This window comes from Kwoniella mangroviensis (assembly GCF_000507465.2).
Source record: "Kwoniella mangroviensis CBS 8507 chromosome 1 map unlocalized Ctg02, whole genome shotgun sequence".
Lineage (NCBI taxonomy): Eukaryota > Fungi > Basidiomycota > Tremellomycetes > Tremellales > Cryptococcaceae > Kwoniella > Kwoniella mangrovensis.
The window spans coordinates 2,291,861-2,313,490 of NW_027062534.1; the positions used below are offsets into that span (position 1 = coordinate 2,291,861).

Sequence of the window (21,630 nt, forward strand, 5' to 3'; positions counted from 1 at the left end):
AGTACGATCTAGATCGAACGGTCCGAGCTGGATTATTACGCCTCTACCATCCGAAGCAGTACCTCTCAAAGGAATCTATCCGACATCATCTCACCGAGTCTTCATCATAGCTCATACTGACACCATCTATCCGGGTGAATCGAAGTGAGAGAACATAGTGACCGGTGGCAAAGCATAGCTCAGCGTTGATTGATTCCTGGGATCTTGTGAGTTCGTTCGATCTTTCTTCTCCATCATCCACAACTATCATCACATGCTTTTCGCTGTTGCTGGACTGACTTTCCCAATCGTATCAACCTATATGTAGTATCTAATATTCTATAATCGCACCGTCCTTGTCATTCATTCAACATGGTTGCTCTGAGCAATCTCCCCATAAGGGCTCTCTCACCCATTACCGAGCTCACCACGCCTACATCCCTTCGAACACTGCGACTCCCACTGGACGAAGGGGATTATCAATCTGAGCGAAATCCGCTCTCGCATCATGACCCAGATGAAGAAGAGAACGATGCGAGTGTATACTCCCAACTGTCAGCTGAGACCGTCCGAAATCACTCACAACCCCACCAACTTAGTACTCCGACTAGACGGAGGACATTATCCTTACCCGTCACTCCTACTCCACCTCCTCGCTCCCCTCATCAACTGAATTGGACCACCTCAAGCTCCCCCATAAACAATTCGAGACCTTTCCAACAGCCTCAACCTGCACCTGGTGGCCTTCCGCCCCCACCTAGGGCGCAGGTATCTACGAAACCGAAACTGATTAGAAGAGTCACCCCGCCCCCTGCATCACCGCTTCTCAAGGGGAGCGACAACGAGAATGCAGCTAGACGAGTTGTGATCGAAAGTAATATGGCTGGAGTAGGAGCTGGAGGGTCCCTTTCGCAAGAGGGCAGAGCTAGACCGATTGGAGTGATTGATGGAGGCTCGCCCAAGAGGAATTCTTCTAACGTGAGTTCAAGCTTATACGTTTGACAAAAATACCGTTCACTCATCAACGTCGTCACGTCACCACAGACCCATTCTCACTTAGATCTCCATAATGTCCCCCTTCTCGATTCTCCCTCTACTTCTCAACAGCCTCCCACACCACCGCGAAGTAGACCTAACAGTCTCAAGAAGCGTCCCAAATCGTACCATGGTTCAGGACCTAATAGCATCAGAAGTCGGCCCAACAGCTTTCATGGTAGTCCATCAAAAGGCAATTCAACTACTAGTCTGGTAACTCCGGCTCTTGGATTGGATACTACTACCACACCAATGCATGTGCAGGCTGAGGTTCTAGTAGTCAATCCTGTGAGTAGCCAAATGATTGTCATTCCTGGAGGGTGAATCACTGATAGCGGAGAATTGCCGTGTAGCTCGAGTCTGGTCATAACTCAAAACAAAGTGCTCGTCCCACGCTGGTAACACATCAATCCGAATCATCTCTTCCTTCACGAGCTAAGTCTGCCCGATCTACCACTCCAACCAAGAGATCTCCTCGACGGAGACGAGTATCATCTATCTTCTCATCCATCTTTGGTGCCAGCGAAGATAAGGATAAAGAACATGTGGCTAGGAAATTGTCAAGACATAGTAGGAAAACTAGCGGTTCTGGTATATCTTCAAGCGGTCCTTCACCTTCACTTAGCTCCCTTTTCTTATCAGACTCACCTGTTCAGGAAGACCCGATCGGACCTATTCAATCGGCGATCAGAACTTCAGGAACGTTTGGTATAAGAGATGATGGATCGGAACTTTCGGCCTCTGCACCTGGACATATCGGTTCTCCACCTAGACATACGTTCGATAGGACTGGTAGCGGTAATGGATCGATTACGACCCAATCCGAAGGTGTCAAAAGGATCTTATACGTGGAGAACGTAGTCAGTACACCTGAGAATGAGGAGGATGAACATGCCATCGGCACCAAGAGTGCAGAATCAAGAGAAGCTTCGGGTGATAGCGGGCAAGGAAGTCATAGTACAGCTAGCGACCATCGTACACCACCATATTCCAAGGTCACGCCTATCGCTATGGTGGGACTTCTTCCTCCGAATGGACCACATCATCTTCATCCTGGTTCTCAATTGAGTCCGGAGCTATCACCACACGATCCCTCTCTCGGTCGTAGTTTAAGTCTCAGTCTCAACGGCTCAGCTCCCTCCCGGAGTAATTCAACTTCGAGTGACTGTCACCGAGCGAACATACTTCTGAATCAAGGTAGATTGGTGCATACTCCCACATCTACTGATGTGCAACATTCATCTAGCTCTCATTTACCACTAAGTGGTATACCAGGGAACATGGTGGACGAGTCGATCCAAACTTCTCCCCAATCTTCTCCAGCCAAGTCAACAAGATCTAGACCACTTCCTCGACCCCCTTCAACTACGACTTCGCCAATAGCCACACCGAGACCTACGTTCATCCCTCCCCTTCCACCCAGTACGGCCCCAGCAACTGAGCTGCCACTCCTCATTGCCAGCCATCTACTTTCCACTCATGCTGCGGCGCTACTCAGACATTCGAGTAGTATGAAAGAGGTCAGTGAGACTATGCATAAGATGGCGAGAGAAAGTTTAGATTGGGGAGGAGTATTGATGGGAATTGCTCAACGGAATGAATCGGTTGATGGTTTACCTAGGATCTCCGAAAATCAACCTCAACATGCAGGAAGTCATGAGGGCATTGCTCTGCCAAAACCCGCAGCTGCGTTTGATCAACCAGATATACCAAGGTCTGGGACCTATATGGATTATGGTGTTACGCCAATCGCACCTATTCCCACTCAAGATCCAATACAACAAGCGTACAACGCACTGAATGGCGATACTCCCACTCCGAGTTCTGTACCTCCTCGAACACACATCAATAGTACTCAACCGCCTAAGCCAGAGGTGAGAAGGAGAAAAGGAGAATCTTTACCTTCTGATTTGCTCAAGGAGGCTCAGAGATTAGGTGATGAGGGGTGGACCAATCTGCACAAGGCAGAAGAAGCTTGGAGTGAAGCCATGCGAGGTTTAGCCGACATTATCAGATCGCAAGCCGCCGAGCAGTCCAACCAAGTAGAAGGGAATGGTGAGAGTGCAGCATATGGCGCAGGTATCGCATCTACTGTACCTACTGCCGGAGATTATTCACCTTCACTTTCCAGCGATCATGTTAATTCGAGATACACAATGCCCACGCCGCTCTCGCCTGTTTCTACTGCTTTGTCGTACCCACTTGGATCGCCCACTACGGCTCATAGACAAACTTCCATGTCATTCTTACCCGATGATGGAGATATGCGATCACCTATACCACTTACACCTTCAGCCAGTTCACATAGTCATAGTCATTTGTCATTTCCAAATGGTATACCTCAATTGCAGGGTCATCCGTTCCAAAATGCTCTGAATAGCGTGACGCCAGTTCTATCTCCAATGATGGAAACGGATAGGGATCATAGTCAAAGTACGCTCAAGATCAAGATTCGACCTCATTCCACTCAACTTATCCCGACTGAACCACGGGATTATACATCCGAACATCTAGGATTCGCTTCTTCCATTCCAAGCCCAATTCCCGGTTCGGCTCCGCTATCTTCCAGTGCAGGTACGGATGATGGAAGGAATAAGATGACTCCTTCTAGAAGTACTATGAATTCTTCTTCTAATTCACCCCATAGTCATGGACATGGACAGAATCATGCTAGCGGTGGTGGAAGTACGATAAAAGGGACAGGAACGGGTACGGGTGGAAGGAAGTTAGCGAAGAAACAACCTCCCCCTCCTCCTTCCTCATCTTCAAAGACTCTGGGAACTGTAGGTGGAAGTGGAAGTGCGAGTGCAGCTGGATCTTTTATGGCGAGCGAGAATGGGTCGATGAAGAGAAATAAACATTGGTGGAATAGAAGAAAAGATGAATGAGAATAGAATTGATGAAGGGTAGATTGGGTGCTCTGAAATGTCGAATTGACTCGTGCACATACCCTGGAATTCAAATTGTTGCTTTACATTTAAATGTGGTCTTGCGAAGTTACTTGCAATATAATAATTGTGTGAGCATTCTATATCGTGCAACATGTAATAATGATCAAGTGATGTAATCAATTCAATATCCATACAATCATGCATATGTACGTATCCGACGATCACACCGGTATGGAGTGTACGACTTGTTATGATTGATTTGGGATTGGATCTTGATTGATGAGGTCGAGATTCAATATACTCTGAATCTTGTCTAGTCCGACCTGAGTGGAGTCGATTCATCATTAACACAATTTCAATAAGATCATCTGATGACACCAGCGAATGAAAGTTCGTTGGATGTAATGTAATGATAACTCACTAGTAGATTACCTCTGGGTACACTAAATGTGATCCTGTACCATCCTGCAATATGATAATGATATGCTGAACCAGGAGCCTGAAATATACGAAAGTATCAAGTCATTGAGCTATACTCTAGTGATTGATACTGTACATCTGTGTTGATTCGGTGAGATCGGATACCATAAGTTGAAATCACTCACAATGTATACACCACCATCTAACAGTTTCTGAAATACCTTCTTCTCCGTTTGGGCATCATCGAATCCTAGTGATTTACCGAGATTGACCCAAATGAAATTACCACTACAGTCCATATATTATAGCAATTCCAATCATCAGCCATCGAATGAATCATATGGTATGGTATGGTATGGTATGGGATCGGATGGTAGGAAGCTAGACTTACGCATTGGAATTAGCCACTTCGACACCTCGATCTACAAACCACTTTCTGATGAATCCATGTGCCTCAGTCAGACGTTTTCGATTGAGTAATATGAAGGCTTTGAGCCGGGTTGAATCAAGTAAGAGCGTTGACCAGATCACGTCTGCTGGTGAGGATACTATCATCATTCCAAATAATTCAATATCAGCTTTGACCCGATGAGTGTATAGAGGATACTCATAAAAGCTTACTCTTCATTAACATCGAGGTGTTCGCCATTGCTCTCAATAACAATGGATTATGCTGAGAGACCAGTGACCCAATACGTAGACCGTTGGAGCAGAAGCTGACACAAAAAAGGAATGATAATATCAGTGTCCGTAGTGAAGTCACATGACGGTAAAGGTATATACTCACTCTTTGCTCATCCCATATACGACTACACGACCATCAAGAATCTCGTCAGCTGGGATCGCGGTGATACCTTTCCAAGCCTTTTGTTTAGTCAGCTCACCGTGTAATCTAGCTTTATCGAATTCTATACCCATTTCCTTCTCCACATTCAGACTCAACATACTAGTAAACGGATGTGCTTGTGGGAAATCTAAACAAAAGTCAATCCAGGGATTCAAAAATCAGCTGAAATCTTTGCTTCAGGTAAGATCTCCACGTTTGGTGAGACCTTTACATACTTGGATTGTCATACACGCTCAAGGCGTAAATCTCATCCGATACCAAATGCAAATCCTTCTCTTCGCAAAACTTTGCGTAGGCTAATAAAGTTTCTCGAGGGTATGTACGACCAAGGGGGTTCTGAGGATTACATAGGATCTGTACCATCTCCATCAGCTGCCGTATCATTTAGTAAATTGTGTAAGACCGATGATTTACTCACCAAGGCTCTTACTCTTATACCCTCACTTTCAACTTCCCTCAACTTTTCTTCGAACAGTTTTAGACAATCTGGCTGGAATGCTGCTTCGCCGATTGGCACATGGACGGGTACGAGTCGGACTCTGCCTCTTCCAATTAGATCACGATCGAACCCTGTATAGCTAGGCAATGAAAACGATCCTCAGCTTTGGAGATGAACCGGGGAACTTGGGGACAGATCAGTTGACATCAACTCACTATGGTGCAGCCAAAAGAATAGCTTCGCCTTCGTCCATCAAAGTATAGAATAATTGGTCGAGCACTGTGCAGCCGCAAGCACGATCAGCCCTCTGCTCATAATGAATGGAATGTAATTAACAATGAGAAAAATTGACCCACCAGCTGAACATCCCACACCGGTGATGATCTGTTCCGGCCTGACCACTTCTGCGGGATCGAAGTATTCATTGAACAGTCCAGCTAGAGCTCGGTTGATCCTCCTTGATCCCCATAACGAATCACCGTAAGATAGATCGAGTGGGGTGAAATTATCTTTGAGGGCAGTGGACATGAGCTGAGATTTATCATATAGTAGACAGCAACCTAAGTTAGCTTGATAGAATATCCGCAGTGATGGGGAAAAGCAAGCCAACCTCCATACATTCGTCTTGCATTAGGAAATTCTCTGCTACTCCTAATGATACGATACCCTTTGGATTCGATACGCAATCGTACTCTATACGATTCCATCAGCTCCTCAAAGTCTTAGTCTCAAGCGAGCATGACGGCAGCAGTCATATGAGGATATAACCTGTTATGAGTGATCTGACTTACGATCTTGAAACAGACAACTGAATCTATCGATCAACGGACCCGCATCAGGCCCACCTGTAGCTCTATCACTCAATTTCGGACCTAGATATATCCTTCTTTGCTCCTCCCTCGTACCCAGCTCGGAGGATGGCTGTGGTGGTGGTGGCTTAGGGAATCTGGTGATGATTGGTCCACCACTATCACTCTTGGGTGGTAAAGAAGATACAGATAAAGAACCGAAACATGATATCAACGTTTCAGATTCCAAGTCATCCTCATCGTCTAATGTAGTTGATTCTCTGTACTTTCCATCTTCCAACCTTAGATTTGGCTGGACAGTAAGGATCCTAGTGGATGGAGGAGTCGAAGAAGAGCGGGTATGGGATGAGGGGGACGGTAAGCCGCATGGAGGTTGGAGGGAGTAACGGGTGTTTATTGATAAGCTGGATGATTGGATTGACATGGTAATGGTGTGTGCTTCCAATGATAGCAGATTGTTGTGTAGAGAAAATAGCCAGGCTACCCGACGTTCTGTATATATAGGCGACTGAATCAAAAGCAGAAGCAGATGAAGATAGTCTGATCAGATGATAACAAGTTGAACGAGTGAGTGAGACGTTGATGATGTTCAGCGTCAGGTGATGAATCGCGGGTCTGTGCGTTTCGAACTGTCAAACAAGGAAACCTATCGTGTCCAGGGTTAGATGATTCACGGTAAGCTCCCAGTGACCCTCTGAACTTGCTGCTCTTCTCTCTGTAATTCATAAAATCGATTCCGAATCCAGATCTTGCCATTCGGAAAGCCGAGTACCTTCTGCGGTGGTAGGGTTATCAGACAATCCCGAAGAACCTCGAGGACCTCGCGGGATAAGACAGTCATTATCTCCAATAACAATCGGTCATCTCCGTCATGACGTGGTATTTTGTATTGGATCACTATCAGAACCCGACTAAAACGATTAAAACCGGCAATGCCCCTTTCCTTCCTGGATGGTGAGATTCGTTAGTACCCGGCTAAGTTGGGAAACGAAATCAGACACGAAATCATGTCATCTTAAAGATCATCAGATTTAAAGTTATTCAGATATAAGATTATCCCCAAAAGATCTTCGCTATCCGTACATTTCTACCGCTGATTCAATCTCTCCTCACACGTCACGAATCGCTGGTCCAGTTGAGACCATTGGAAGAAACCGTTGACATATACTAGATACCCAAAGGAGCCTTACACGAGGTCCAAAGGAGGTACGGAGTTGCCCCACATCCCACATCCCACATCCCACATCCACACTCACATTCAAATCCTCACTTGCGATCCCTCCCCTTCCCTTCTTTCGATCATCCAAATCATCCAATCATCGAAAGGGAATATCAGACACTCCTATATCTGATATCCACCTATCGACTCTCTCTTCTACTCTCCTTCCAGGTTCGACATCTCAGAGGCAAACTCACGTGTAGAGCCTATCTCCTCGACCGAGCGATAGGTATCCATTGACTCAGTCGAGGTCCTTTCCTTCCACCATGTCAGGTAAATCAACCTCTCTTTCTATGAGCCAAGACACTTCAAAACTAATCCTACTGCTGTTACAGAGTTTCATCCCACCCCTTCCGCCGACTTGCTAGCCCTTCTGCAAGACCTTCGTCTCTCCGTCCCCCGTGTCATTCAATCACCTCCCACGCAACCCCGTCGAGCGAGTGTAGCTTTGATCATCAGGTTGAAACCCGCACCGGAGCTAATTTTCGAGGGACATGAACCGGAGGGATATATCGGTGGTGGTGCATTGATTAAAGAGAGTGATTTTGGTCTGGGTTATACCTTAGACGATTTCTTCAGACTTCGTGAGTCATCATTCCGCTTGGGTTATAGGTTTCGCCCCTTTCATCCACTTCATAACAATCCTCCTCGGCTATGTTATCGTCTTTCTCCTACGCCTTGTGCACCCTCGTCTCTGCTATCGCAAGCTGATCTCAACATTTATTTAGCATGGGTGAACCACCCCAATACCATCCCTGAGATCCTATTCATACGCCGAGCACCTCATCATTCACCTTCATCCTCCTCCTCGTTCTCTGCTTCTTCTTCAGGCAGCTCAAGCAGCTCTCATAGTAGATGGTCAAGCCATATAGCATTCCCCGGCGGGAGACACGAGCCAGATGATCAATCGGCGTACTTCACGGCGTTGAGGGAAACATGGGAAGAGATCGGTGTGGATTTGGCTGAGAAGGAGTTCCTACATGTGGGAAGGTTGGATGAGAGGGAGGTGACGACAAGTTTGGGGAAAAGGCTTTTGATGATTTTGAGTCCTTTCGGTGAGTTTGATACAGGTGATGATCGCAGGTGCGAACGTCGATTGGAGGATGTGTGAGCACAACGACGAGTCTTATCGTGATGGGATATGATAGATTGAATATTTCAGAACAACACCTGGCTGACGTCCGACATCCATTTATAGTATTTTTGCAAACTTCACCTTTCAGTCCTACTCCAGAACTACAAGCGGTACGTGAAAGCAAGTTCTCACGAGTATTATAGCTGATGATAATCGGTCGTCGACCTCACAGACCGAAGTCTCATCAATCCACTGGATACCCCTCTCATCGCTCGCTCCACCATTCGAAGCTGACCAATGGTCACACGTCGAGATTGATATTGGAAGTCGTTTGAGTCCTAGAAATAGATTTGTGAGATGGTGTTTGAGGAATCTTATAGGGAAGATGCAGTGAGTCGAGCTGCCCAGAACGCATGACGTATCGGCGCGACCTTGTGGCTGATCAGCTGTCGTTCGACTATAGATTTGGATGTGTTATATTACCTGATGAGCCAGAAACGGTCGCAGAGGGATTCAACCCATTGGACGAATTTGATGATATCCCTGAAGGATCTGGAAGCTGGCTTAACGACGGTGAACGCCATTTGAGATTATGGGGATTGACATTAGGAATGACCCTGTGAGCTAATTCGACCGGATCTTCAAACCAGACAAAAGACCTAGCTGACAGATTTGGCAATTTAAGTGATTTAATTGCGCATTATCCATCTTCTACACCTGCTCATCTAGTATTACCACCTTCGAAACCCTCTTCGCCCACTAAATCCGAATTCGACCATGATGAGCGTGATCGCCAGATCGACTTCATACCTGATCCGAAGACACCTGTAACCGTACAAAGTAGTTTCGAAGATCAGTGGGAAGCTGCTAGATTAGCTTTGGAAGAATCCAAGAAGAATGGTACAACCACGGCCAACGGTCATGGAGTTGGAGCTGGCATGAGCTTGAAAGGTGAATTAGGGCTTAAGGTGGATGTGGATGTGTTGGAGGGTGGGAAGAGGAAGGAGAAGAACAAGAACAAGAGGAGAAGAGGTGTTGGGCCTGGAATGACGTGAGTGGGATCAATGAATCAGATGATATTGATTGTTGTTTTCTTTCACGCATGACTGATCAATGCGTTTTTTTTGCGATACAGCGCGGTCTTCCCGAGATTTTCATATCCCGATGTCAATTTCTGGATCTGGTATGTCAAATTGTGTCATTATATCCGTTCAAACCGTCATTCAAGCTGATCTTACCTGATGTGTGATGTATTTAGGGTGTTCGGTCGAAGGTATAGACAAGTCATTCAAGGATGGGAAAATTCCGTTCGAGGTCCTGATAGAGCAGCCGATCGAAGGTGAGTATGATCAAATTTCAGCTGTCTCTTGCCTGTAGCCGCTAGTGAGGATGTAAGCTGATACGAAAGTTCGATGTTCAGAGTAAATTGGTCAGGTCAAGCTTTAGCTACGTTCTATTCGGCAGTCAGACAGGCATTGGTAGTTACGATCATCATGAGAGCTTTGTTATCTGGAGTTGGAATTGCGGGATTGACTTGGTTGTTCGTTAGAGGATTATCCGGTGGAACAGGGAATGAATTGTAAATTTAGATGAGGACTAGAGATAGACCTGGAGGATTAGTAGCGGAGAAGGAGGTATGGTGGTTTGTCGGTAGAAAATACAGTAGAAGAGGACCAAAGGCAGAGACGATTTTGCAGACGAAGCGATTCATGTTGCCTTTCCACAAGCTGTCTGAGACTCTTTAGTATATTCACTTACGGTAGTATAGTAAGGTTCATGTTGTGAGACGTACTCTTCATCTTCATCTTCACTTTCAGATATGTACTGTAAGAGTATACGAGTATATGCATTCAAGCTATGTAACTCAAGTGAGATGGGATGGATTGCCTCCACTCTGCTGAACCAAACATTCCACTCGATGATGACATTTCCCGCTGTACGAGCAACTCACGCTTACGTCTGTGCAAGAGGTATTCTGGCACTCCTTCCATTCCTTTCTCGCTATATCCAACTGACATCCCTGCTCACATCTTGCTGAATATCATTACACAGAGCAGGGACAGAGATTTCCAACATGTCATCATTCAGTATACATAAAGCTGCCTTGGAGGGACAACCTGGACTAATAAGAAGTCTTTTAAGTGAAGATCCCAAATTGGTCAACTCGAAGGACGAGGTGAGTTTGGCGAGCCATAGATCTGCACGAAGATGCGATAAGGTATCTCCTGGGACTGTAGCTGACCTGAGTGTATCGTTGTGACCGATTACAGGACGGTAGGACACCATTACACTGGGCATCTACGACTGGTAATTTGAATGTTCTACAGTTGATATTGAGCTATCATCCGGAGTTGGAGAGTAGGGATTCGATGGGATGGACGGCATTGATCATTGCTTGTAAGTATACTTCCACACCCGCAGATGTGCAAAGAGAAGTACCTACGATTCGGAGTAAGCTGACTACCTGAGGGAATAGCTGCGTCAAACCAAGTTGAAGTAGTTAGAGAATTGCTGGAAGCTGGCGCTCAGGTAGATGCGATAAATGAAAAGGGACAAACAGCTTTGTAAGTCTATAATCTCTCAGATAAGCTAGTTAGCTCTTCCACATCGATCCATGTGGATTCGAAGGAGCGATAGCTGATATTGATTGAATAGACATTATGCAGCTTCCAAAGGCAATGTATCTGTACGTTTACCCTTCTATCAGCTAAACTCTTCCGCATGAGACGAAAGTAGCTGATAAAATGAATGGCTGGGAACGTACGAACAGATTGGTAGATTACTTATATCAAGAGGAGCGGATGCAAGTCTTACTAACATAACATAGACCGTCCTCATGTGAAGCTAATGGAATGTCTCTTGTAAAACAAACAGATAAACGCCAAAGATCGTGCATCCCAGTTCCCACTACATCGAGCAGCCACCACTGGTAATCATGCTTTCTTGAGTTTGTTGTTGAACCCTCCTGAAGGAAGACCGAAAACAAGGTTGAACGGTGCTGATAGAGCAGGTAAGTTCGGCTCGGTGGAAATCCATCGAAGCCCGTTATTGAATAGTGAAACAATAAATGTCTGGAAGCTGATATTTGGACTCGTCTCTTTTTTGATGTTATTAGGGAATACCCCATTACATCTCGCATTCGAAAGTGGACATGGAGATGCAGCTGTCACGTTGATAGAAGCAGGAGCGGATCGAGAGAGGGTGAGTAATTGCACGACGAACTCGATCGAGGATTGAGAGCGTAATTGAATCGAGCTGATGAGCCCATCCCTAATGAATGTAGTCAAACTCAGAAGGCCAAGTACCGGAAGAGATCGAAGGTGTGGGTGGACAAGAACAGAAAAATGTCAGAAATTATGTGATTTCAAAAGTTGGTCCAAGGAGGGAATAATACATGTCCGTCGACAGAGCAATGAAGCAGGAAGCCTTGATGACTACTTCACCATCCCATCCCATCAAGCAGTATATACGGCATGACCACCTTGATGTCTTTGAGATTGACATCAACCCTTCGATATGAAGTATACCGACATTATGCATCTATACATTACAGATAATGAGTGGTTTACTTTACACCTCTATATGATCTAGTATTCCGCTACAACATAGTCTATCCCTTCCGTCCTATTTGATGCGCAGAAAACAGAAAAACAGATTCCCTTCGTCATGTTGCGTTAGACCATCTCATCACTCCTTCCCATACCGCCAGAGCAGCAGCGTTGGTTGGGAACGCCCTCAGAACAACTGGAACGAATCCCTATATGGGATATCACTACGTTAGCGAGCCACCCTTGTATGATGCCTCCTCGAAAGAAAAAAATTGCAGATGGTAGCTCACCTTGTAGAAATTCTTCACCCTCGCTACAGAGTTCCAGCTGAACCCCTTGGACGGATTATACGTTTCTCGCCAGACTTGACGATATGCATCGAACACTCCCTTGTATCTGGGATTCTTGATGGAATCGACTGAAATACCATAATGATCAGCTGTTTGGTTGACTAGAGGCGTAAAATGAAAGCTGACTTACCCATTATCCTATTTTTTATATTGTCCAAAGCTATATGCAAGACATCATAGTACTATCAGTCATCTGTGCATCCTGAAATATACAATTGTGAAACTCAACCTACGCAACGCAGTGAACCAATACATGTTACTTGCCATACCACCCGCTAGGAAATTTGCTAATTCAGTCGACATTTCATATTTCGTCCCGTCAAAGGATTTGAATAATCGATTAAAAATCTCGAAACCTGATCAATCAATCAATGCAAGATTTGAAAATCAGCTGGTACTCTATGGTAATCAATGGTAGTAACGACAACCGAAGCAACTTACCTCCAAACATTGCTGCAAAACAACTTCTATATATGAAACTTGCACCCAGACCCCTCCACATTCCTGTTATACCCTGCTCGGCTACTGTTTGACGAACGACGTCGAACGGTCCGCTGAATTGTTTGGGTACATGTTCAGGCTGGACAAGTTGAAGTTGAAGTTTACATTTGATCACTTCTGTAGGATGGGCGATTGAGGCGCTATTCACCATAACGACATGGTCAGCTGATACCTTGTTTACGTTATCTACAGCTGACCAATTGAAGGGTGGTGTCATACTCACTTGGTCCATCCTGCAAACAGACCTGCTACACTATGTCCCAGTAACGATAATCTCTCACCATCCTTTTTAGGTGTTCGCTCGGTGAAGCCATGCCGCAGTAAGATTGCTCGATAGTTATGTAGACTAGACATTCATCAGTACGATCTTCATCAGGTCCAAACGAATGTACACACCTCCCCATCAATATCGAATCTGTTATTCCCCATGATACCGCCGGTACGCTTGCGCCCTTATACAAAGCTCGAGGGCCCTATAAGACACACAACAGCCATGAGTGACATGATACAACTGAATGAGATTGATGTACGACTTACCTCTTTACTTATCGTCTTGGTGAAACAATCCCATGCGCCATTAAATGTCCCCGTCGGTGTACACTGTACTATTTGATTTCATTGTGGTTTTAGCTAGCGTTATGAGGTTGTACCCCTACAAATATGCTTACGTCGTGTCTATAACAAGAGGCGGTCAGCTTCATCAGATCTTTGACTCAGGACCGTCATTTAGCTGCTCACTTTTATGGTATCAAATGGGTGTCCTGCTCAGAGTGTAGATTAGCGACTAACTAATCTCCGGTCTTCCGGTAACAAACCATGCTCACCGACTACAAGCTAATCATGATGTTATGGCTGATCAGCTATGGTCGTCCTCTCCTTGCAACGAATGGTTTAGCTGGAAGAGCTTACCTTGGTCCATCTTACAGTGTGAATCGAGGAGGCTCAGCAGTCGATTGCTTAATGGGGAACATTGGAACTCACCCGGAACATATCCCAGCAGCGAAACCTATGAAAGGTGAATGTCCATTCTCCTTCCCTGCTCGCTCGGTATCCTGTATATCGTCCACTATATCTGGATCTGATACTTCTTCAGGTGTCTTCCCCTTTCTGCTTGTCATCTCTGCGAGCGGTGAATGCTGGGCAAGTGAGGAAATAGAGATGGACCAGATGCACGCATATAAGAGTCGTTTTTCGTTGATTTCCTCTCAATTTCATTTGATCTGATCGGTAGGTACGGTATGGTTAGTCCGAGGTGGAGGTGATCGTAGCTAGGGACAAGAGCGACACGTGCGCAACCCGTGGTCTTTGTTCGCTCGATCCCGGATAAACCAAATCAAGAAGATGTCATCTTGGTTTTTTGTTTTTTGTTGTTCTTTCGCTACATACAATCGATAGAAAACAAGTCCACTTCGTATAGATTTCAACACCGCAGCCGCTGTTGCGGCCTAGCATATTCCAGTGTTATGCTGTCGACACCTTTCTCTCAGATACGGGCAGCCCCCCTTCGACGATTGTTGTCTCGAAAACAGGTCTTTCGTCAGAACCAAAACCAGAATCGATCGACCCATTCGTACAGTACCACTCTGACCTTGGACGATGCGTTGGTAGATCAAGATCCCTATAGGAGGATACGATTCGAGCATCCTTTATACATGTTAGATCGAACTTTGGAGTCTGGTAGATTAGCTGTAGCTAGGTCATTCTGGGTAAATATCATCTTAGCCCTACTGCCTGTGGAATATTGAGAAGATAGTGCTTATCATGTGTCCATCACTGTGTTAGAGAGATGCTCACTCGATCGAACCATTCCTATTGCCATTTTGGCAAGTGCACTTACTATGTGATCAGAAGAGTTCGATCCAGTGGGAATCACCTACAGGTTCAGTAGAATCAGGCCCGGATTTTAGATATTATAGCGATATTGGGATGGCTATTACTGCTGTACCTAAGGATCATTGGGCGAGGTACGTTTTTATTTTACATCATCAATTCATGATCAAATTGAATCGTATTGTTCAAAGTTCCAGCTCTGGTGCTGACGTCCCTTGTGATGTATAGTGGGATCTACATACCATGGAGTATAAGATTAAGCACAGAGAAAATGTCAATGCTCTACAAACAATCAGGTGGTTCACTGGATTTTCTACCTAGCGAATCACCTTCGATATACAGTCATCCCTTAAGTCAGATATTGGATCCGTTCATGCATGAAATATGGAACCCACATACAGCTCCGAAATTCGCTTATGGACCTCCCGATCTGAAAGGGAAAGAAGAGAGGATAATCATGTTACAGGGGAGTGAGGAGACGCAATTTTACGAGGCGTTTGTTCCTTATGGTATTGTAAGTTGCTAAAGATGACCGGGATTTACTTGTTACTGTAACTCACTTGATACCTTTTCAGAGAGTATATGCTATTCCAGTGTATCGTGAGTGTATCTTAATCATCACAAAGTCCAGGAATACCAGAGACTAATGTTGATTATTATCGCTGGTAGGTCTGATGTACAGAGTGGGGCTGTATAGAGGATTCGGAGTGATGGATGGTCAAATGCCAATGATGAACAACAACACTTTCCGTCTTGATTGGAAGCATGGAGGTTTCCGTACTCTCATTCCGTACTTGGTGAGTCGCTTGACTCTGGATATACCTCTCTCATCACCGCTTGTCACCCAATGTGTAGGGGGATAGATTCGCTAACAATTTTGGTTCATCATCATACAGCATACCAGGATAGGACACCATCATAGAAGATGGACAGCCCCGGATGAGATGTCCGAACCGGAAATTGTCAATGCAGCGTTCAACCCGCCATCGAAGATCCAAGAACTCGTCAAAGCGTTATTCGACGGTATGTGGAATAGAGGTTCGATGACACCTTCAATGTGGGAGAATGAGAGGATATTACCTGAATTTGGACATGCCAGAGATGGCAATGCACAGACTTTAGAGTGAGTCTAAATTGAAATGGGCCGGCTCCCGAATACATGCTGACTGCTTGAGACTGTGTTAGTGAATATAACAAAGCTGCCCTCAAAGGTCTACCACTCCCTCCTGAACCGAGATTCCCAATCAAACAAACCCAAACTGCATCGAAGACCTCACTGTTCAACCCTCGTAACTCCAAACCTAAAACTGCCGAATCGTCTACTACTACGACTACTTCTACTAGCACGAAGGAGGAGAGGGAAAGACTTACAAGGCAGTATAGTGGGAATAACACCCAGAGACGGAGGACGCTACATTATAGGGATCAAGCTGAAATAAGGTTGAACAACGTCAAAAGATCGATGAAATTGACACCTGAAGAAGAATATATGTCAAAGATAAAAACTTTCTTACCAGATCCTAAAGGGTATTATAACGTATTGGGAATCCGAGATCCACCTAAAGATTTCCTCAAAGCTGAAAAGAGAGAATATATAGATGCTCTGATTTCGTCTCATAGGAATGATGAGAGTTTCAAAGCTCATCCTGATTATGGTGGTTCGGTGGTCAAGCAGAGAAACCTAAATGAAGCTTTTGAGAATCTGGAAACTTGTAAGTCTACGTTCGATATGAATATCTATACACATGGTATAGCTGATGGAGATGTTCAGTGGAAAAGAGACGACAGTATTATGCGGAATCGAGATTAGGATTTAGATTCAATCGTTAATTGTTTTAAAGATAGTTAGGCGGAACAAAGTGTATCATATAGAAAGATAGATGGGTAGGATCATACCAAGCATTATCAGCCGAATACCCAGCAAGCATATTTATACCCCTGATCTATTCTTTGTCATAATGTTTGTTATTTTATGCATCACTCATAGCTATGCGATGGTCATAGGAAGTATCAGGAAGTGAACTTGACCTGATCACACCTATTGTATATGATGCAGACAAGCTTCTATAAATCTATAGTATTCTCTATATGTTCTTTTTCGTTCGGTGAGTATTAAAGCTCCAGCACCTAAGCAGTATCCCAAATCTCTTCTAGGAACCTGACGAACCCCACTGCTACCTCCTCTTCCGTCCAATTGCCCGATGCAGCCAACCCACCACTCTGCTGAGCTTTCACTTGAACACCTTCAAACTGCCTCTTCAACCTCTGCATCTCGGACAACGTCAATTTCCTAGACGGTAGATGCAAGACCAACGGTCCCTTGCTGTTAGGTTGGGGAGCAGGTGGGGAAGGGATGGGGTAGGTGGATGTACCTGGTAAAGAAGATATGTGAGATAAGAGCGAAGTGACGATGAATTGGGTGGTCTTCGTCAGGGTTTGTAGAGTGTTGGGAGGGGGTTTATTTCTCTGTTCAATAATCCAATGAAGAAAGTCAGCTGCGACAAAACGGATTCAACATTGATGTTTGATGGTTAGATAGAGGTTGTTGGTAGTATTGGACTTGAAACGGAACAAGGCACTAAATTTTTAGGACTTACCTGTAACACAGCTGCCGGAGGTGGTTTCTTATCGCCTTTCAATATCGCATTCCAAATATCTTCGAACGGCGGCTGTTCGTCCCATGGGATAGTAAACAACGGTGAATCCCATCGTACCATTGACGAGGGTTCTTCATATCTCATGATAAGGTTATCGAAGCTAGATTATCCAAATATCATTATCTATATCGATATCATGTTAAGTTCTAGAAGTGAACTGATGGAGAGCAAGTAATAATCGCTCCTCAACTCACGTTGCAGGTTTGTAAGAGCATTCGCCCCGTTTTTCATGCCATCCTCCACATTTATCTGGAGGAGCTACAACGTGTATCTATCAGGCGGTATCCAAAAATGAGCTTCAGTCGTGTTGCTTCTCGATAGGAAAGAGACTCACCGTAGCTACCCTCACTCTAGCTTCTCTAGCAGCACAATACATCTGATACCTATATCCTTTTATATAATTCGCTGAGTCCACTATCGTAATCGTATCTGAACCTAATGATCGACTGACATTGGAAAACAGACTTGCTCGAGCTGGTTTTTCCAATGCGCTAGCTAAACCACAACACAAGACAGTCAATATCAGCTTTGTTTTCTTCTTTCGACTTCACTATTCAATTTAATGTAACGTGGTCAAGCTCACTATCATAGCTTGATCTGGGGACATGCGAGATATCATCATCCACTATGACCACTGTCAATTCTGGTCCATCGTACTCTGGTGAAGATAACCGAGATTCAAAATACTCTTTTAGCTGTTTGGCTCGGGTGGTCTTGCCTGAACATGGGAAGCCGGAGATCGTCACTAGGGCCATGATACACCTTTTCTCTTTCTCAGGATTTGTTCTATGATTCGATCTGGGTGTGTATAGGTGGATGCTGAGTATTGATGATATGCTAGATATCCAGTCGCGCTAGCTGAAAGATGGATGTATCGATGAATGTCTGTACAAAAGAGGATTTTCGAATCTCATGTATGCAGCCAAATTATCCGGTTACAACCTACCACGAGCTCAATTCGCCGCTGAGGTCATTTGGCTCATTGGAAAGATACTCACATACTCACACCCATCTCTTCACTCTCTTCACTCCTATCGATCACATCGCTACACCGCTCATCACCTTAGCATACCCAGCAACCTCTTCAGCGTGACCGAGACTGTACTGCTACAAACACCAAAGGTGCTTAGCACATTGGCATCATGCCCTCATCTCACGATGATCACGATAAACCCCTTCGCCAGGCTTTAGATCCAATCTCCTCACCTTACATGTCATCAATCAACGGGACCTTGTCAATCGCCAAGGAAGTATTGATGGGATCATTCCAATCGGAACATCGTCGTTCGGAAAGTACGAGGATTCTCTCCGATCGTGAGTTGACTCTATATGCTATGAAGACAACGCTTCGCTGACACGTCATCCCGTGCTGTTCTGCTCTACCCAGTCGCACCATCATTGATGCAACCCCGTTTCCTCAATGCAGCCAGTACCTACGGCCCATCTCGATCACTTGGTAAACCACCTTCTAGACCTAGCTCATTGATGAGATTACCCACCTCTCTACCCTACGGAATAAGTAACGTTGGTGTTAAACCTACTTCATCCTCTTTAGCAATAATAGAAGCGGTAGATAAATTATCTTCTCTATCACTTACACCACCCGAAGAAGGTGAAGTAGGTGATCAACCAAGTTTGATCAAAGGTTTCAAAGCTACTATACCTTCATCTGAACTCGCCAAACAGCGCAGAAGATTGATAAGAGGTGGTATCATAGATCAGGATTTGGGTAATGAGAAATTAGGCCTAAAGAAATTAGGTGATAGAGCTAGAGGTTTGTTAACTAATCACGAAGAAGAAGGCCCCGAAGGAGAGCTGGATATTGGTCGGAAAGCGAAAAGAAGGAGAAGACAGAGAGAATCGAGAAGGATAAGTGAAGGTAGACATTTGGAGGGGAAGTTGCATTTGGAAGATTTGGTTCAGCAGGCGGATGAAATTCAGCAGGATAAAGAGAACTTACATGTAAGACAGGTGAGTTGGATGATCTTTCTCTGTATCCAATCAAGATTGATGTCTTTGCCCTTTCGTTTGTGCGTACGAAGTACTCTGATGCGTATTATCATAAATCACCCATAGTCCCTCATACACGCTGAGATACTGGAAGTCTCGGCCAAGATTGACGCTTTAGAAGATATCCGTCGGCGACTTGAGACCTCTCTGCTACATCTACAAGAAGAAGATCTAGAGCTAGACGATGAGCTGGAAGGTGTACAGGAATTGATGGCTTCACCGGCTATCAAATCTGCTGCTGGTACAAGAGCTTTACCACCTTCGACCGCTGCTGCCGTGACCAAGAAAAGCTCGAGAAGAAGGAAAGGACCGGCTTTCCTGCCTTCTGAACATGATGAGTTACCCAAAGGAGTCGCGTTCATGGTGAGTCATTTATTCGTTCCTTAGGCGTATGAGCTAGGAAAGTTAAAGCTGATAGAATGCTATAATCTGATAATCTTATAGACCCTCAACGGACACACTGGACCTATAACGGCATTAGATTTCAACGAGCCGTATGGTATGTTGGTCACTGCTGGACAAGATGATGTAGTTAAGGTATGGGATCTGTGCGATGGAGAAGAAATTGGTCAATTGCGAGGACATACTGGAACAGTCAAAGCTTTACAGGTCGAGGATACTCTATGTCTAACTGGTGGCTCAGATGGTGCTATCAGATTATGGGATGTGAGGATGGTAGAAGATTACGAAGAGAGATTACAATCACAATTGGAAGAATTAGCAAGACAGGATCCGTTGGAGAGAATAGCGAATCAGAATCAGAAACTACATGACGAACATGATGATGATGGTGAAGATTTGGATAAAGAGAAAGATGAATTTGATTGGGAAGAAGGACCAAGTCACATCACTCAAGCAACCCGGGTTGATATTGCTAGTCCGTGTGTAAGGACTTTAGAAGGGCATAGCAAGAGTGTGACTGCAATATACTATGAAGATGGATGTTTGGTCACTGGATCATCGGATAAGACGATAAGACAATGGGATGTAGCTACTGGTCAATGTGTTCTGACGATGGACATTCTATGGGCAATATCCAACCCTCCACCTGCTCCTGCTCCTACCCCTGCTCCAGCACCAAAATTACGACATCGATCTTCGACGTCCTTCGGATCAATACATTACGAGGATATCCTCCCATCACCTGGTGCATCCCTCGTTGGAATGTCAGGTGCGAGTTTGCTTAGTGCTGTAGCTGGAAATCAATTTGCCGTACCCACCCCACCGTACGCGGATGGATCGTGGGAGATGTATCAAGATTTCGTAGGTGGTGTACAATTCTGGGGATACGCTTTGGCAAGTGGGAGTGGTGATGGCGGAGTGAGAATGTGGGATAGTGAGTTTGCTTTCTTGTTCCGATGAACCGACGTTGAATGGTGGTGAGTCTGATCATGTGGATGTGATACAGTGAGGACCGGTCAGGCACATCGAACACTGGCTGGACACACTGCACCAGTGACATGTCTCCAATTCGACGAGATGAATATCGTCACAGGTAGTTTAGACAAGACCATTCGAGTGAGTTTTGCCAGCTCTGCTTTCGTACTCCGTATAGACCATTGAGCTTATGTCCTCACTCTCGACATAGATTTGGGACTTGCGAATGGGTCAAGCTTCCGAAGTACATAGATATGAATATCCTGTTACAGCCTTACAATTCGACAGTAGGAAGGTTATCGCCTGTACGGGTGAGAATGGATTGGAGAATTATAATAGGACGACACATCAACATTCTAGATTGGTCACGAATGGACATATCAAACCTGTTGAGAAGATGAGGTTTATCGATAAGTATCTGGTCTCTGGAGGAAGAGATGGAGCGGCGAAAGTGTGGGCGATGTAATCGGTGTGCGGTACAGCGATAAAGCTGGGTGAGGTGGTAGGTTAGACAGCATTGACATTCATATGTACAGCCCAAGGTCCGGATCAATAAACATTTCATCGAGGTTTCAATCAATGCATGTTCAGATCTGAACGTTCAGGTCATTGTATGACTAATGTTGGCACTGATTAATGCTGA

General features: G+C 45.0%; 8 protein-coding genes across 8 annotated transcripts; 5 read left to right on the forward strand and 3 right to left on the reverse strand.

The window, feature by feature from the left end:
- Positions 1–351: 351 nt before the first annotated feature.
- On the forward strand, positions 352–3,902 carry I203_105962 (uncharacterized protein; the record flags this gene model as incomplete). The annotated part of the gene is made up of 3 exons (XM_019147734.1): positions 352–957; positions 1,024–1,302; positions 1,368–3,902. 3 exons carry the CDS (start codon positions 352–354, stop codon positions 3,900–3,902), a joined length of 3,420 nt encoding a protein of 1,139 aa, XP_019002652.1.
- A 251-nt stretch (positions 3,903–4,153) lies between these two features.
- I203_105963 (uncharacterized protein) lies at positions 4,154–6,844 on the reverse strand (the record flags this gene model as incomplete). The annotated part of the gene is made up of 13 exons (XM_065517876.1): positions 4,154–4,228; positions 4,327–4,404; positions 4,511–4,613; positions 4,717–4,873; positions 4,947–5,041; positions 5,113–5,134; positions 5,210–5,299; positions 5,388–5,526; positions 5,591–5,750; positions 5,827–5,890; positions 5,968–6,142; positions 6,222–6,304; positions 6,403–6,844. The coding sequence occupies 13 exons, from the start codon at positions 6,842–6,844 to the stop codon at positions 4,154–4,156; spliced, it is 1,683 nt and encodes a 560-aa protein (XP_065373180.1).
- A 1,061-nt stretch (positions 6,845–7,905) lies between these two features.
- I203_105964 (uncharacterized protein) lies at positions 7,906–10,297 on the forward strand (the record flags this gene model as incomplete). The annotated part of the gene is made up of 10 exons (XM_065517877.1): positions 7,906–7,912; positions 7,975–8,223; positions 8,368–8,694; positions 8,838–8,884; positions 8,947–9,104; positions 9,178–9,333; positions 9,400–9,765; positions 9,850–9,897; positions 9,973–10,053; positions 10,135–10,297. 10 exons carry the CDS (start codon positions 7,906–7,908, stop codon positions 10,295–10,297), a joined length of 1,602 nt encoding a protein of 533 aa, XP_065373181.1.
- Positions 10,298–10,788: 491 nt separating this feature from the next.
- Positions 10,789–12,105, forward strand: I203_105965 (uncharacterized protein; the record flags this gene model as incomplete). Its single annotated transcript, XM_065517878.1, has 8 exons — positions 10,789–10,890; positions 10,985–11,111; positions 11,191–11,278; positions 11,370–11,400; positions 11,485–11,517; positions 11,589–11,724; positions 11,830–11,915; positions 11,998–12,105. 8 exons carry the CDS (start codon positions 10,789–10,791, stop codon positions 12,103–12,105), a joined length of 711 nt encoding a protein of 236 aa, XP_065373182.1.
- Positions 12,106–12,378: 273 nt separating this feature from the next.
- On the reverse strand, positions 12,379–14,231 carry I203_105966 (uncharacterized protein; the record flags this gene model as incomplete). Its single annotated transcript, XM_019147738.1, has 13 exons — positions 12,379–12,471; positions 12,553–12,680; positions 12,743–12,772; positions 12,846–12,968; positions 13,054–13,253; positions 13,337–13,459; positions 13,510–13,586; positions 13,651–13,718; positions 13,782–13,788; positions 13,852–13,874; positions 13,938–13,947; positions 14,023–14,032; positions 14,095–14,231. The coding sequence occupies 13 exons, from the start codon at positions 14,229–14,231 to the stop codon at positions 12,379–12,381; spliced, it is 1,029 nt and encodes a 342-aa protein (XP_019002656.1).
- Positions 14,232–14,576: 345 nt separating this feature from the next.
- On the forward strand, positions 14,577–16,773 carry I203_105967 (uncharacterized protein; the record flags this gene model as incomplete). The annotated part of the gene is made up of 8 exons (XM_019147739.1): positions 14,577–14,819; positions 14,896–15,077; positions 15,172–15,457; positions 15,519–15,543; positions 15,613–15,740; positions 15,840–16,066; positions 16,129–16,655; positions 16,715–16,773. The coding sequence occupies 8 exons, from the start codon at positions 14,577–14,579 to the stop codon at positions 16,771–16,773; spliced, it is 1,677 nt and encodes a 558-aa protein (XP_019002657.1).
- A 297-nt stretch (positions 16,774–17,070) lies between these two features.
- Positions 17,071–18,355, reverse strand: I203_105968 (uncharacterized protein; the record flags this gene model as incomplete). Its single annotated transcript, XM_019147740.1, has 5 exons — positions 17,071–17,409; positions 17,541–17,700; positions 17,795–17,871; positions 17,935–18,095; positions 18,184–18,355. 5 exons carry the CDS (start codon positions 18,353–18,355, stop codon positions 17,071–17,073), a joined length of 909 nt encoding a protein of 302 aa, XP_019002658.1.
- A 387-nt stretch (positions 18,356–18,742) lies between these two features.
- Positions 18,743–21,453, forward strand: I203_105969 (mitochondrial division protein 1; the record flags this gene model as incomplete). The annotated part of the gene is made up of 6 exons (XM_019147741.1): positions 18,743–18,914; positions 18,988–19,571; positions 19,677–19,973; positions 20,055–20,946; positions 21,019–21,128; positions 21,199–21,453. 6 exons carry the CDS (start codon positions 18,743–18,745, stop codon positions 21,451–21,453), a joined length of 2,310 nt encoding a protein of 769 aa, XP_019002659.1.
- Positions 21,454–21,630: the final 177 nt, after the last annotated feature.